We start from the raw sequence: 16,051 nt of genomic DNA, 5'->3' as shown, positions 1-16,051 counted from the left end.
CCGAGCTGTTGGCAGGGGAGTAGGTAGAGATATGGGGAGCTGGGCCTGGGAAAAAAGGAGGGCTGGGGGAGGGAGATCTTAAAGTGCTGGTGGTAATTTTCTCATCATCCTACACCCTTTTTGTCTTTTGTTGTGTTTCTTGTAGGCAGCAGAAACAACGTTCCTACTTTCTAAGTCGAGCACTGGAGTCTGTTTTGCCCAGAACCGTAACTGGCAGCAAGCCCTCCCTGCCCTTGTCTTAAACCACAACAACCTTGCTTGTCTTTTTCCACCCATTTCACCGGGGCCTCCACCATCCTAATGAGGGTGGGGGTGAATGAGGGGCAAGAGACAGTTGTGGTGCTTCATGGCTGGCTGGGCAAAACCACGACACATGCTTATAGGCAGCTGCCAACCTGCCATCTCCCACCTCTTCTTCCCCTGGCACATACCAAAGCCTACACCACCTGGAAACAATCAAATAGGAATGTCATGAGAGGTTGCTCAGCTGTGATGGGAGGTAGAATGTTTGACTGGAGTATCCAGAAACCCACCATTCCATGTCCAGACTTCTCTTTCCAGGCACTTCAGTGGCCAAGGGGCATCACTCATGCTCGGACACTCGCCCACATCTCTCCACACACCCTTTCAGTCCCCTCAAAGCACAGTCACCGCTCACTGAACAGAATAACCACCCACCTCTTCCCACCAAGCTGCTTCCCCAGCACCTGAGATCACCTTGCCTAGAAGAGTCCTCCAAAGCAACAACACACAGACATTGTGAATGTTCTCTGCAATTTATTGAGAGTGGCAACATCCCGAGGAAGCAGGGCATGCAACAAACAGAAATGGGAGGGACGGGGGGACAGTACATCTCGTTCCATGTCACAGGGGCCCTGGCACGGAAAAACAAGCTTTGTTCTCCTCATTAAAGGTCCATGTGTGTGGGAGGCATTACCAGGAGTCACGGAGAGCGAGGACAAATGGAACTGGAAGCCACGGCTCCAGACAGAGCTCCTGCTTTCCACACACCTGGGGCTGCCGGGTGAGCAAAGCTGCCCAGATGCTCCACCCTGGGGCAGCTGATGCCTCTGGCTGCCTGCTGAGAAGATGCTCGCTCCCCAGCTCTGCCAAGGGACAAATCCGGCTTGTCCCACACCTACTCTGACCCCAAAGGCTAGTGAATGGAAGCAGCAGGATGTACTGCATGCAGAAGCACCCCGGGGACACAGCCATCCAGGACGGAACACGAGGAAGAGGGAAGAGAAACGGGGTTTTTACACTTTTGCCACAAGGCAGACAGAAATGTACAACACAGCAAGAAAGGCAGAGCCTTTCCCTCCTGTAAATCAGCTCTCGTGCCAGGTATCCATAGGGCAGACTTGACTTTTCTCAGGTGGTTCTTTCACCTTGGGACAGGGCTGCTAACGGGCCGTGGCTTTGCCACGACACTGCCTTGATGGGACCAAGCCAGCTGGATGAGCTGGCACGTGCTGGGCCAAGAGGGACACAGTTCATTTCTTTGTAGGACGCCGGAGCTGGGTTTAAGGAGGCTGGGCTGCTGCCGGGAGAAGGTAGGAGATGCTTCTTTCCTTGTGCAATCTGCCTTCGGGGCTCAGAATCTCACTCCCGAAGATTTGATGGAGGTGGTCGTGACACATCTCCGTACGGAGGACGCTCCCCCACCAGAGCTGAAGTTGCCACCTCCAGAGCCGCACATCCTTCCACTTCCAGAAGAGAAGCCACCGCCATACACTCCTCCTCCCATTCCACAGCTGCCACCCATGCTTCCACCTCCAAAGCTGCTTCCTCCTCCACAGACACCTCCTCCCATTCCTCCACCTACGCCGCTGCCACCTCCGAAGCCTCCTCCCATGCCGCTGCCACCTCCAAATCCTCCTCCCATGCCGCTGCCACCTCCAAAGCCTCCTCCCATGCCTCCTCTGCCTCCAGAGATGGTGGTCCTGCCTACCACAGCTGCAAGAGAAGCACAGGTTACAGACATGTTGGTCACTGCCAGGCTATATCTCCAAACACACATCTAACTTCTCAAGGAAACAAACGCAGATACTTACAGACATTGACGTTGGACATGCCATCGTTGCACAGCCTGTGAGGGAAATGGGTAAACTTTAACTTTCCAACAGAATAGGTGTTGTAAAAAGTGAGACCCATATTATCAAAGCAGTCTCCTGTTTCATTTTATCTTTTGAGTCACTGAAATATTTAAGGAGAGAAGGGATTGACTCATTGCAATGAGCTTCTTCCAGACTTGAAATTCATTACAAATTTTGCAAGTAACAGAAATTAAATGGTAGTTAATTTAATAATTAAATGCTGGGAACAGGATACGTCAGTTGTCAGTCCTGACCATCCAGAATGTCATCAAGACTGTCAGTTGCCATTTCTACCCATTTTAGCCAAAAGAGCTGTATTGAGAGTATGCTGTTAATGTCAGAGCTCAAGGTGTCCAGCATAGATCTTAGCATCGCTCTCAGACCCAAAGGTCAAGAGTTTACCTGTTCTCTTCTCCCTCCAGCAGCTTCCTGTACATGGCAATCTCAACATCCAGTGCGATCTTGACGTTCAGCAGCTCCTGGTACTCCTTCAGCAAGCGAGCCAGCTCCTCCTTATCTTTCTGCAGGGCACTTTCCAGCTCATCCAGTTTTATCCTGGCATCCTTGAGGGCCATCTCACCCCGCTCCTCAGCCTCAGCAATAGCTGCCTGCAGCTGCTGGTTCTGAGGAAGAAAAAGCAGACTGTCTCAGATCTCATTCTGTCATCTAGGATAAGACCTCAAACCCCAAGTGAACATGGAAACATCTACATGAAGTAAAAAAGGAGTGATTAAGAAACCATTTCTGCCTCTCACAATGTAACCTGTGATCCCACTGATGCCAGCATCCCATGAGACACCAGCCAACCCCTACCTGCTTCTTCACATTCTCAATCTCAGCCCGCAGCCTCTGGATGTTCCTGGTCAACTCTTGGATCTCTATCTTGGTGTTGCGGAGGTTGTCCCCATGCCTTCCAGCAGTGCTCTGTAGCTGTTCGTACTGATGGCAACAAGATAAAGCAACTCATCAGTGACATATTCCTGATGCCTACAGGACATTTATCAACAGTTTCATAGTTCACAAACTGCAATGAGGAGCAATCACTTTGGTCATGGATGCCCAGCTCGGTGTAAAAGAAGGTTCTGAGACTCAGTTACTGGGTTTGAACTTTAAAATAGACCTTAGTGGCACTTATAAGCATCTCTTGGCTTCTGAAGAGCTACTTTGGGCAGGCATTTTCTAGTTAGGATTTGTTTATGTTGTCATTATTGAAAGGCTCATACTGTGCACCAAAGTGAGATTCTGGACACTATGAAAACAGTGAGTCAGATCCCTCAAAAGCAACACAGTTCCTCTTGAGCCTTCCTTGCACAAGCTCTAGAACCGTTAGCTTAAATAGATGTCTCACATGGTCATAAATTTTCTGCAAACAATACCCATCATCTGGGGTTCCTTAGTTGATTCCCAGCTCACCTGGCTCTGGTACCAAGCCTCAGCTTCAGCTCTGCTGCTCTGAGCGATCTGCTCGTACTGACGCCTGACCTCCTCGATGATGCTGTCCAGATCCAGGTGACGGTTGTTGTCCATGGACACCACCACTGACAGGTCCCGACTGATTGTCTGCATCTGAGCCAGTTCCTACACCAAGACAAGACTTAGCCTGACCACCTGAGGCAGGCAGAAAACAGCAGCAGCTCCAAGCAGCCTTTCCAGACCAAATCCATATGGACACCTGATCCCACCACAGTGTCTTTGGCCACCACATGCCCCATTGCCCCTCCAGCTAGCCCAGGGGAAGGGAGAGCTCTTACCTCCTCATAGATGCACCTCAGGAAGTTGATTTGATCAGTCAGAGATCCCACCCTGGCTTCCAACTCTACTTTAGTCATGTAGGCACTGTCCACATCCTAAAGGAAAGGTCACAGAGATTAGTTTCATTTACTCTTCAAAAAACTTCAGGATCATGGAGATTACAGTCTATGCCAACAAGAACAATTGTGATAGTGTTATTCAGTTATGCAAATAAAAAACAAGGGACTTCAGTATCAACCTCCAGTCTTCCTGTGCAAGAGCAAATCCCCTCCAAGCACAGATGGAGCCTGATATCTAAGCGGTGGCCTTGTAGAGCCTGTGACTCACCTTCTTAAGCACCACAAACTCGTTCTCAGCAGTTGTGCGCCGGTTGATCTCTTCCTCATACCTATGGAGAGTCAAAACACAAGCTGAATTTCCTGACTTTTCCTGCCTAAGGCCACATTAAACAAACTAAAAGGAAAAAAAAAAAAAGACAGAATAAAATATATAGACTGAGTGATGTCCATAACTGCCATGAAAAGCATGTGTGTGAAGAAAAATGTCTACCAAGCTGTTTGAGCTGCTTTCTGGGTTAGACTGTCACAGCACTTACTTGGTTTTGTAATCCTCAACATACTGCTGCATGTTCTGCAGCTCCGACTCCAGCTGGCCCCTCTGTGACAAGATTGCGTCCAGCTGCCTCCTCAGGTTCTGGATGTAGTTTTCAAAGATGACATCCAGGTTCTTCCTTGGTCCTGTAGGCCCTTGCTGCTGGAGGAGCTCCCACTTGGTAGACAGGACCTTGTTCTGTTGCTCCAGGAAGCGGACCTGAAAGCCAACACATGAAATATCCACCATCACAAAAAGAACAGCAGCAGCAGCCAAGGCACCTCTTCCAACACTTAAAAGATTCTCTTTTGCATGACAATGAGAGAACCACTTAACTTTTGGGGTTATGATTTCTTTTGTTGCCTAAAATGCAAGGTAGGTGAAAAAATTCTACATCACAAGCTCCAGGTACATTCCCATGACAGTTATTGTAGAAATATTAGGTTTCTAGTCTAGATTTGAAGGCCTGGATATTTGAAAACATTAAAAAAAAACCCTGTACTAGTGAATACCTAGATGGGAGGTTGTGTGGAAAGAGAATGGTACAGGAGAGAAAATTTGTGCCTGAAACCTGCAGATGTTTGGAGGCATTGAATCTGCTTCAAAGAGTAACCTGCTAGTTGAGCCTGGTGCAACAGGCTGGATTACAGCCCTGAAGACACAGCTTTGATCTTGTATGGAAGAGAGATTCTCATCTCTTTTCTTGCAGTACTTAATAAAAAGACTCTACTCAAGCTTCTCAGTCTGATGATATTTAGCTCAAAAAGGATATTTGTGCAGAACTGGAAAGATTCTCCCAAGTTTGACCCTTAATTAGACACAATCCCACCTTCTCACCTTATCAATGAAAGAAGCAAATTGATTGTTAAGAGTCTTGATCTGCTCCTTCTCCTGGTTTTTCACTTGCTGAATCTGGGGATCAATCTCAACATGGACTGGCTGTAGGAGGGTTGAGTCAACCTGCACTGGCTGGATTCCAGGGCCACCTCTACCAGGGCCACCAAAGCCTCCCATGCCAAAGCCTGGTCCTCCAAAGCCACCCATTCCTCCACCACCCATTCCTCCACCATAACCACCCATTCCTCCACCAAAGCCACCCATTCCTCCACCACCACCCATTCCTCCATAGCCACCCATTCCTCCTCCACCCATTCCTCCACCAAAGCTGCCCAGTCCTCCTCCATAGCCTCCACCAAAGCCACCCATTCTGCCTCCATATCCTCCGCCACCATAACATCCACCCATGGAAATCCTTCCACTGCCACCTATGTTGTGGAGACTTCTGCTGCTAAACCCTCCACAACGTCCACCACCTCCAAATCCCCTGGACATAGAGAATGAGCTGTAGCTGCTCCTGCTTCTGCCACCACCTCCTCCAAAGCCACCACCAATGGCAGAGCAAGAGCTGAAGCCCCTTCTGCTCCCTCCTCCAAAGCTTCTGCAGACAGACTGACGAGACATGGCTGGTTCCTCCAAACAGAGACAAAAATCAAGAAGATAAGAAGATGAACGGAGTTGTGCTGCAAGGAGATAAGTGTAAAGAGAAGGGAAGTAAGTCCCTCTGACTGGAGGGCAGCAGATGCCCTCTTTTATCTGTTTCTGGAGGTGGGCTGGGTTTGCATGGGCGTGAAGGAGGAGACAGTTACTGTCTTCATCAGCGTGGCGTGGTTTATAGATTTTCATCTTCAATTTGCCAAACATTGACCCTACCCAGAAACACACCCTATAATGCAGGAGAAAATTAAAACAGATACAACTGTGTCTACCAAGTGGTAGCACTCAGTGACTAAGAAGCCTTACGCTTTTGTGGTACAGTAGCAGGCTCCCCAGGATGTACTAGTCTCTCTTTTTTTCCACCTTTCATCCATTGTGGTTGTTTCCCCGCATGTGTTTATCTTTATTTCAATCTTTCACTCCAAAGCCCCGTGGCAGGCAAGTGCTGTAGTTCATGCCAAGTTGTAGCACGGCTTTCACAATTCCCAAAACACACCTATGTTACACCCTTAGTCTTCTCTTTACATGGAAAATTGCCTTTGGCTTTGAGAAGTAGTTTCTCAATCTAGAGCCAGGGCTCAGCAAATTGCATTTTGATGAGGCTCTGCATCTTCTCAATAAATAAAACCTTACCAGAAAGGAGATACCAGAGCCATGCTTGGCACTGGAAATTCATTTATTGTTGGACCAGACTCTCACTGAAAGCGAGCCTCGTGCCAAGAGTACCCATGAAGAAACACGAGTATCATAGGTGGGAAATCCCTTCAGGATTTTCTGAAGGCCTTTAGACCATGAGAAGAGACACAGAAGACATCAGGAACCCAGCCGCCACGGTGGGAAGCGTGGACAGAAGGACGGGCAGCTATGAGAACAGACAGTGAGATGGAGGCATGAAAGGTCATGCTGCCCACATAATAGCCCCATAACTATTTAAATGCAAGTAGCTGTTCAGAGGATACTGGAGAGCTCAGCTCATACATAGACACACAGAGAAACCAGGAGAACAGAAGGCACAAAATCTCTGCTTGAGGAAACACAGGGTTTTCAGCTGCCTGGCTTACTTCAGTACTTTTATGCAAATATCTTTTTGGCAGCCATGCACTCGTAAGCTGAGTTGAGGCCTCCTTCAAGACCTTGGGTAGGTATCCTCTTTAAGCTCACTGAAAAGCAGCCACCAGATTTTAGACAGGTAGAAGCTCATCAGAACACCCCGGGTTTGGTGCAGTGCTGAGAAAGGATCAGCTTACGAGTCAACTTGCAGTGAGACAACGATGACCCATCATGCATTCATCCTTCTGTCTTGCAGAAGCACGCTTAAACAAATAACAATTACTGTCCTGTTTTTAAATGTTTTGTTGAGAAATTCTTTCTTTTTTTATTAGTTTTTTGACTTTTCAAATCCATAAAAAAATAAAACTTAAGCTCAAAAGTCTCCACGACTATTGAAGCCTCTAACTGTGCTGGCTGCTGTCTCAGAAGTTCCCACAGGCAATTAAGTGCTTCTGGAAAATCCACACCAGCAACTCTTGGTATCTTCAGATGTTTAAATATCTCTAAAAATATCGCCCAGACACCTATATCCAAAAGTGCCTAAGGACCCAGACCATGGTGTAATGTGCAGCTAAACTGGCATTTCCACTGTCCCTACACAACTGCTCATCCCACCTCTCTTCTCAGCACCACTGTGGATCTGTGAGCATGTGTGGAAGCAAACTGGGGGGCAGACAGGGCTTAAATATATATATGTGTGTGTATATATATATATAAAATAACGACATGTCAATGCAGACTGAAGGGATGGTGGGGACAGGGGAGTTGGTTGTACCAGCACGGTTTATAGATAATAAATATGTGGTCTGAGAAGGTCCTGTATGATGTGTTGGTCTTCAGCAAGACTTTGTCTCTGGGACAAACACCTTCCCAGCCTGGGAGGTTTTTAAAACACAACCTCAAACATCACTACAACCATGAGCCAAAGCACTTGACTAACATCTGATCCTGTCTCAGGGCAAAAGCAAGAGCCATCTCTCAACAGCCCTTCCCATCTGGAGGAGAGGCAAGACCTGGCAGCGCTGTCTCCACAGACCCGGGCTGTGAACACTCTCCACTTCTGATTTATCAGTCAAATACACTCCACTGCCGCCTGTCACACCACAAGGTTCAGGAGGGTGCTGTGAGTTTAGAGCTACTACAGATGCAATCAGGTGTATGTGCAGATGCACAGGCATTCAGCAATGCCCTCCCTCTCCTCCCTCTTTGTTACCAAACACGTGGGTGCATTTTTCTGGTGTTTTGGGCTTTTTTTCCTGTGGGCAGGACAATGTGATCAGAAAGTTTTCACATTCCCAGCTGTGCTGGGAGGAGAAGCATTAAGTCAGCACAATGCTCACGTCCCAAGTGCCCATGTTTAGATAACGCGCTTGTTGAGTCACAGCTGCATCGCCAGCCAAGTTTAGGAAATCAAACAGGGATTTGGGGTATCAACATCATCACTTAGTTCCAATGCAATAGGCAGCTTTACACCGCTGGGATCTCAAACATCATTGCACTCAAAACCCTGATGAAGGCAAATAGAATCATAGAATCACAGACTGGTTTAGGTTGGAAGGGACTTTAAAGATCATCGCTTTCCACCACCCTAGCAATGGGCAGGGACACCTTTCACTAGACCAGATTTCTCAAAGAGCCATCCACCTTTAAAGGTCCCTTTCAACCCAAACTACTCTATGGTTCTATGATTATTTGAAAATAAATAGACAGGAATGCAGGAAAAGCTGCTCGAGCCTTGACTACCTGGAGGAAAAGGCCCATTTCAGCAACAACACTGTAAGTCAACCTGCACTGAACTTGGGAAGAATCTTCAACCACTGAAAGGGAGAATTTCTGGGGAGGAAAAAAAAAAAGCAAAGCATTCAATTCCCACACTTTGCATGAAACACTTGACAGCTCAGTGTTTTCACTGTGCTTTACATCAGGCTTTGTAACCCAGGAGGGAGGGAATCATGACGAAACGAAACAAAACTTATTTCAGGCCACATAAAATGTTTTCCCTCCTCCAACAAAGGCAGAATTTATGTCACATCTCAGTCCAGCCAGGGAGAATTTTCCCCTAATTGCTAGTGCAATCACAGGAACAAAAGGCAAGGGCTTTTTGGTGTCTGTTTGTTTTAATTAAGCATTTGTACATATCTGGAAGCCTTTTTCCCTCATGTCAGGAGTCATTTGCTGGAGGCAAGTTTACACAGAGGCGGCTGAATGGGGGTGACTTGGAGGGAATCTTTTAATTCAACACCATCTCAGGTCCTTTTACAACTCACTAGATTGTTTAACCATTGCCCAAACCATCTCCTTGTCCAAGTAGCTACATGCCTTTGCTGGCAGCAGTGTGACATTCCATGGTCCCTGGCAAGCTTGTGTCTCCAGCACTTACAAACAGGAACGGCACAGGGGATAAATGAAATGACTCATCCAGATCCCAGAGCGAGTCTGCGGTTGACCAGGGATGTGATTCAAGGTCTCCTGAGTAAGAGGTCAAACCACACCAAGAGTTTTTTGCTCTAAATTTACAGATCATCAAAAAGTATTCTACTTTTGTGGAGAGGTAGGGCTTGACAGGGGGTTGAGATCTTGCTTTTCCCATAGTCTGTTACCTTTGGAGATGCAACCAATGGATCTCTGGCCAGCCCAAGCAACAATAAAAGCTGCAGGGCTGCTTCCAGCATCATGGATACTGAGCTCTGAGTTAGCTGGAGCAGTGATGATCACCCTTCCTTCTTTCACATCATCCCTAATAGGATGCTCCAAAAGCACGTAGGGCCGTGCAATGTTTTTGCCGTGGCAGCACTAGCCGTGGGGACCACAGCGTTGGGACCACCTTGGAGGACAGGTAAGTATGGGTAGAAGTCAGTGGTGTTCTGGGAGGCAGTGGTCAGTCAGAGGTGGACTATCTGAGAAAGATCCCGAGCTGGCCAATACGAGTGAGGAAAGGGATTAGGAAAAGGAAAGGGAAGGGAATGGTCTCCTGAAATCAACTGAGTGCAAAAGTCTGCACTAATGAGGCCAAATTCTCTGTCACCCCAGGAAACACAGCAGCAGGATAGAGGAAAGCATCCAGGTTCAACCTAGCTGCTACTTTCTCTCCTGCCACACTGACAGGACTGGGCTCATTCCCACCGATGTAACTCAAGAAAACCCCGTGTGCTTCACAGACTCAGATGGATCAAACCACCACATTGAGCCTGACCCAGCGATTTTGCCACCTCACCCCTGCAAGACCTCTTTTGTCCTTCTGCCAAACTTATAAACTACCCAAATTTTTTGAGAGAGGTGTGAGAAGGATGGGAGACTGGGCTGCATGTTCACTTTAGTTCCTTTAAATTCAAACTTCAAAGGGCAGGAGAAAGTCAGGTAACACTTTCGGATCTCAGCAAAAGAGAAGTCTTGTTGCAACACGAAACTCTTTGGTCAGACAGAAAACCACATGAGTTACTGCCTCTAGTGTTTATTAGGGTATGCCACATGCCAAAGGAGAAAGGCTCAAGCAAACAAGCACAACTGTTTCCATGATCACAGTGAAAATGTAAACCCCAAGCAAAACTAAACCTTTTATAACAGCTTCTCAAGAACACAAGGTGAAACTGCTGGGATCTTGCTTAGGAAGGAAAAAAAAACAAACCCAAACTGCAGCAGGGTAAGAAATGTCTCCAGCTGGGGCTAATCACCATTAGGAAATTCTTGTTTTGGAGTTGAAGCCCTGGCTGATGAGTAGCACCGATTACAATTGCAGCACATCTGGATGCAGCACAAGTTGAGCTTTTCCTCAGGCTCCACGGGAGCAGCACAGGGACTAGACCCCTCTACCCAGGTTGGACGCCTCTCAGTTGGACCATACTGTGTTATAGCTTCAGCCCAGTTGTGTTTTGGGGTTTTCCAAAGAATGGGCAAAGTCCTGCTTCCAGAATCCTCAGCACCCTGGGAACCCGCAGCTCTGCAGGTCTTCAGGGAATGAGGAAGGGAAGAGAGCTGCTCTCAAGCACTGTTGGTGGTGTGGTTTAAAATGGAACAGATGGCCTTGACCTTGGCAATGAAAGGGTGGTGGTGGTCATCATGAAACTTGCTTCCTTTCTCCTTTGAGTGCTGGGGATGGGGGAGGTAGATGGCTTTGCTAGGCCTTGGGGTTGACAGACACAGAGCTGGTGGTCTTCTTCAGGACGGTGCTAGACCCCACCACCACTGACTTAGACCCTCCACCCACAGAGCAGAATCCTGCCCCTCCAGAGCCAAATCCTCCCCCTGCACCAAATCCACTCCCTCCTAGGCTGTAGCACAAGCCAGCACCTCCCGTGCTACAGCTGCCTCTCCCAGTGCCGAATCCGATTCCTCCTCCTCCTCCAAGGCACAGTCCAGTGCCATATCCACCTCCTGCAGAGCTGCTGCCACCTCCAACCACAGCTGCAGAGAGGAACAAGAAGCATGAGGTTACCTCTGATGCCACCATAATGGTTTGAAGCACCAGTCCCAGCCCACAATGTCCCACAGAATGGTACTTACAGATGCTTACGGTGCTCTGACACTCTCCAGACATCCTGCAAGGAAAAGAGAATCAGCACCAGACAGACCATTCTAGACTAGGCCAGCTCTGTGAAGCTGGGCTTGGTCCATCAACCATAAATAGCAGCATAAATAGTCCATGGCTAGTGCCAACAGTTAGTATTTTAAAAGAGATGTGATGTGCCACATTCTTCCCACTGATTTAGCAGGATGCTCTGGAGCTCTTGCTTCATCTCACCCACCTGCACTCCTCGCCCTCCAGCAGCTTCCTGTAGGTCGCAATCTCAACATCCAGGGCCAATTTGACGTTCATCAGCTCCTGGTACTCACGGAGCTGTTTGGCCAGGTCCTGCTTTGCCTTCTGCAGGGCTGTCTCCAGCTCGTTCAGTTTGGTCCTGGCATCCTTGAGGGCCAGTTCCCCACGTTCCTCAGCATCCGCAATAGAGCTTTGCAGAGTTTCACACTGGAGGGCAAGACACAGATATGATGAGTGGGGTGGGGGTATGAAGCCACAATCCCAGATCACTTGGGCTCAGCTCTTCACAAATACAACAGGTTCCCTCCCACTTTCTTTAACTGTCACCAGACTGTTTGCTTTTAGGGAAGCTCTGAATGGCATTACTAAGTGCTCACACCCATGTCTCAAAAAATGCAACCCCTACCTGTTTCTTCACGCTCTCGATCTCAGCCCGTATCCTCTGGATCACACGGTTGAGCTCAGAGATCTCGGTCTTGGTGTCCTTAAGGCTGTCTCCATGTTTGCCAGCAGTAGCCTGCAGCTCTTCATACTGATAGGCAGAAGGAAGAAGAGCACATTAGGTCCACCACGAGCATCTCCTCACAGCAGCTCCCCATAACACCCTGTGCCAGCCAAGGTGAGCACGTGCATCCTGGCTCTGGTCTGGCTGGATCAGAACCAGTAACATGCCAGGACTCAGCATGATCAGAGCCACCACCTCAGACAACTCTTCCACCTCCTCCACTCTTCCACGTCAGTGATTGCGAGCTACATGTGGCACACTCACCTTGCACCGGTACCAGGATTCAGCCTCCATTCGGCTCCTGTTGGCAATCTCCTCATACTGGGCTTTAACCTCAGCAATGATGCTGTCCAGGTCCAGGTTTCGGTTATTGTCCATGGAGAGAACCACAGAGGTGTCAGAAACCCTCTTCTGCATCTGAGACAGCTCCTGCAATTCACACCAGAGCTGCCTTTAGCCCTGCCATAACTTCCTTTCAGTGTCGCAACCCTTCTCCATCCTCTCCAGAGAGCCACTGGACCACCACTCACCGCTTCGTAAAGACACTTTAAGAAGTTAGTCTCATCTGCCAGAGAATCTACTTTTGCCTGAAGTTCCACCTTGGTCGTGTAGGCTCCATCCACGTCCTGCAGCAGAAACAGGTAGTGAGAACCTTCCGCCTGACGTGCATCACTTTACCTCATCCCTTTTCCCCTTGGGAAGTGCATCCAGGGGTCCTGGTTGGTGTCTGACACTAATGAACCCGTGCTGACAGCAGTCAGATCACATCCAAACTGAGATCTGTCTTCTGTGTTCATAAAAATAAAGCCTTTACCTTTTTCAGGAGCACAAAGTCATTCTCTGCAGCTGTCCTTTTGTTTATTTCCTCTTCGTACCTGTGGATTATAACGAGGGAGATGGAATCTCTCTGCTTATTTTGGCTCTGGCTGCTGCTGGCAACTAGATGTTGTTGGCCTCAGACTAATGAACGCAGCAAAAATAGACCTGCCATGAGTGAGATTTATGGACAAGCATTTCTAGATGAGCCTTGGTTCCTGTCATCTCCAGTGCCCTGCTGGAGAAAACCTGCAAAGGGGAATCCCGTCTCTGCCTAAACCGAGTCCTGATGGCTGCAGCCACAACAGCTCCTGTGAGACACCAGGACCTTCAGCTCCTCAACAAGGGTCATTTCCAGCTGCTGACTTGGGCAGGTCACTGCTGTAGAGCATGGAGCTGATCACCAAAACAGGCAAATTCCAATCTACAGCCTCAGTAGAGGCAGGGATCTCCTTGGTCCCGATGAGTCCCAGACCTGCTTTCCCACCATTTTCGGTAACTCCTTCAGTGGAAGTGTTTCTCCAGGCTTTGTTCTGGCTTTTCTGATGAAAATGTTAAACTAACAAATTCTAATAAATCCCCCACAACATCCTCCCAAAGAAAGCTCTAAGCTTCAAATCATGAAGGCTATTACGGGAAGGAATCTGTGAGGAAATCCGTGAGGAAATTATAGTAGGATTTAGCAACTGATCTAATTACTCATTAAATCATAATGTCATGGGTTCTTAAGTGAGGAAGACAAACAGTAGAGGATCCTGCTTCAGTGAGAAACATAACTCAGACCACAAATCTTTAGAAAGACCTTGAAAAATCACTGGCTGTTGTCAAAACTCAGTCAGTGAAAACTTCCCCCAAACCTTTCACACTTTCTAATCATTGAAACAGGTGAAATATTGCCAACTATTGCCAATTATTGCTTATAACTGCCAACTCTTATCATCATTTCTTATGATTCCACTTTCTGACTGGTCAAAGTAAGTTTTCATCTCTATTTTTTCTCAGCCCAACCACGACTACATTGAGAACAATATACTTGGTCTTGAAGTCTTCCACCATGTCTTGGAAGCTCTTGAGCTCTGACTGCAGCTGATGCTTCTCGCTGGAGAGGAAGTCCAGCTGCTTCCTCAGCCCGCTGATGTAGGTTTCAAAAAAGGGGTCAAGGTTTCTGCCTCCTGTCCCAGTGCCACCCTGCTCCTGCAGGAGTTTCCACTTGGTCTCCAGGACTCGGTTCTGCTGTTCTAAGAATCGAACCTAAACGATGGCAGGGATGGGTAGAAAAAGAGTCAGACTGTTCCCCAAACTATCATTGTATGGATTTTTTTTCCCCATGTTTTCCATATTTTTTCCCAGTTAATGAGTTTAACCTTCCTGCCTGTTCTCATCTCCAGTGAGTAATAACCTCAGGGTCCCACTATGGCTCTAGGATGAGTGGGCAAAGGTGGGTCACCTTCCTCGTCCACTCTCACAGTCCCTAAACAGGAGAAACACAGTGACCTTCTTAGCTTTGACATCTTCTCCTTAAAAACAGGCCAAAACACCCAACATCCTTCAGCCCACAGATGGACAGACTCCATCAGCAGAGACTCTTCTGAGGATGCTCTTGCATGGATGTACATGATCCCACAGCTTAGTACCAGTATCGTGGTCTTAAGAACCAAGGACCCTGCTCCTGGGTGTCTCCACAGCCTTGGGAAAATCACTTCTCCAGTTTCCAACTCTCTGTCTGCAGGGGTCTCCAGGCAGTGCCCAGCTCTCTGGGTACTATTGGATGGGCATTTCCCATTAACTGCCACCCACACGAGCCGTGGCGAGCTCGGACCTCCAACTTCCAGTCCCGGACCAAAGCAACTCTCACCTTGTCAATGAAGGAGGCGAATTTGTTGTTGAGCTGCTTCATCTCCTCCCGCTCCTGTGTTCGCACCTTCTGGATCTCGGGGTCGATTTCCAGGTTGAGTGGGGCCAGCAGGCTCTGGTTGATGGTCACTTCCTTGATGCCACCCGGTGGGCAAGAGGGAAAGCCTTGACCTCCTATCAAGTCAAATCCTCCACCAAAGCCACCAAAACCACCACCGAGGCCTCCGGCTCCACCACCATAGCTGCCACCAAATCCTGCCCCAGCACCGACACCGTAGCCAAAGCCTCCTTGGCCACCAGCTCCAAAACCTCTGCAGACTCCACCAAAGCCTCCCAGAGAGATACTTTTACTCCCTCCCAAGCTATAGAGGCTCCTGCTGCTGAAGCCACCAGCGTTGCTGGGTCCCCTGCATCCCCCACGGGACACAGAGCTGAACGTGACCTTGTTCCTCCCTCCGAAGCAAGCGGAGCTGGAGCTGAATCCCCTGCTGAGACCACAGGACTGGCGAGACATGGCAGGAGGTCCCCAAGTGTCAACCCGTGGGGAGAGAAGAGCTGAGAGTGCGGTGGACAGGAGGAGCTGAAGAGGCAAGAGGTGGTGAGTCTTGAGAGTGCAGAGCCGAGTGCCCCCTTTTATGTGCACAGGGTGTTGGATGGCTGTCAGGGGGGTGGAGAAGTCTTTTCTTTCTTCTATTCATTGTTTTAGGGCTTGGAATGATGCCCTTCTCTCTTTGCCACCACCATGACCTGCCTCAAAACACTCCCTGGAGAGCTAAGAAAAACAAAGCTATTGTTGGTGTTGGAAGCACAACTTCAGATCAAATTCTCTCAGCTGCAAGTGTCAACTCATCAAGGGCCTTTCTGAGCCTCTTATGGCAGTGATAAAGCACCACGAATTCCTTGACAGGTTACACCCTCGAGGAAGACCCTGGTTTCAGCTAAATCACTCCTCTCGTGCCTGGTGTCAGGTGCTTGGTTCACTGAATTCCAACAAAAACGCAGTTTCCCAATCACAGCCCCAGATGCACTCGGGTTCAACCTCCTGCTCACAGGAGGTTTGACTTGGGTTGTCCAAAGCTGTTTCACAACCAGCGAGTGTTAGTCCTCGACAGGGTTATAAAATATGTTTTATGTTGA

The 16,051-nt window shown here is 48.5% G+C and overlaps 1 protein-coding gene across 1 annotated transcript; it reads right to left on the bottom strand.

Annotated features, from left to right (window-relative positions):
* Positions 1–1,594: 1,594 nt before the first annotated feature.
* LOC104560420 (keratin, type II cytoskeletal 4-like) lies at positions 1,595–15,428 on the bottom strand. Its single transcript, XM_062015300.1, has 19 exons — positions 14,916–15,428; positions 14,094–14,311; positions 13,059–13,119; positions 12,775–12,870; positions 12,509–12,673; positions 12,146–12,271; positions 11,726–11,946; positions 11,484–11,518; positions 11,120–11,165; positions 5,277–5,646; positions 4,444–4,658; positions 4,176–4,236; positions 3,848–3,943; positions 3,510–3,674; positions 2,904–3,035; positions 2,499–2,713; positions 2,055–2,089; positions 1,927–1,956; positions 1,595–1,845 (listed from the first exon to the last, which is right to left on the bottom strand). The coding sequence occupies exons 1-19, from the start codon at positions 15,426–15,428 to the stop codon at positions 1,595–1,597; spliced, it is 3,051 nt and encodes a 1,016-aa protein (XP_061871284.1).
* Between the last annotated feature and the right edge of the window lie 623 nt (positions 15,429–16,051).

The sequence above is a fragment of the Colius striatus genome, chromosome 26 (assembly GCF_028858725.1).
Source record: "Colius striatus isolate bColStr4 chromosome 26, bColStr4.1.hap1, whole genome shotgun sequence".
Taxonomy (NCBI): domain Eukaryota; kingdom Metazoa; phylum Chordata; class Aves; order Coliiformes; family Coliidae; genus Colius; species Colius striatus.
The sequence above is the reverse complement of the archived record's forward strand: the minus strand, read 5'-3'. Positions and strand labels throughout refer to the sequence as shown.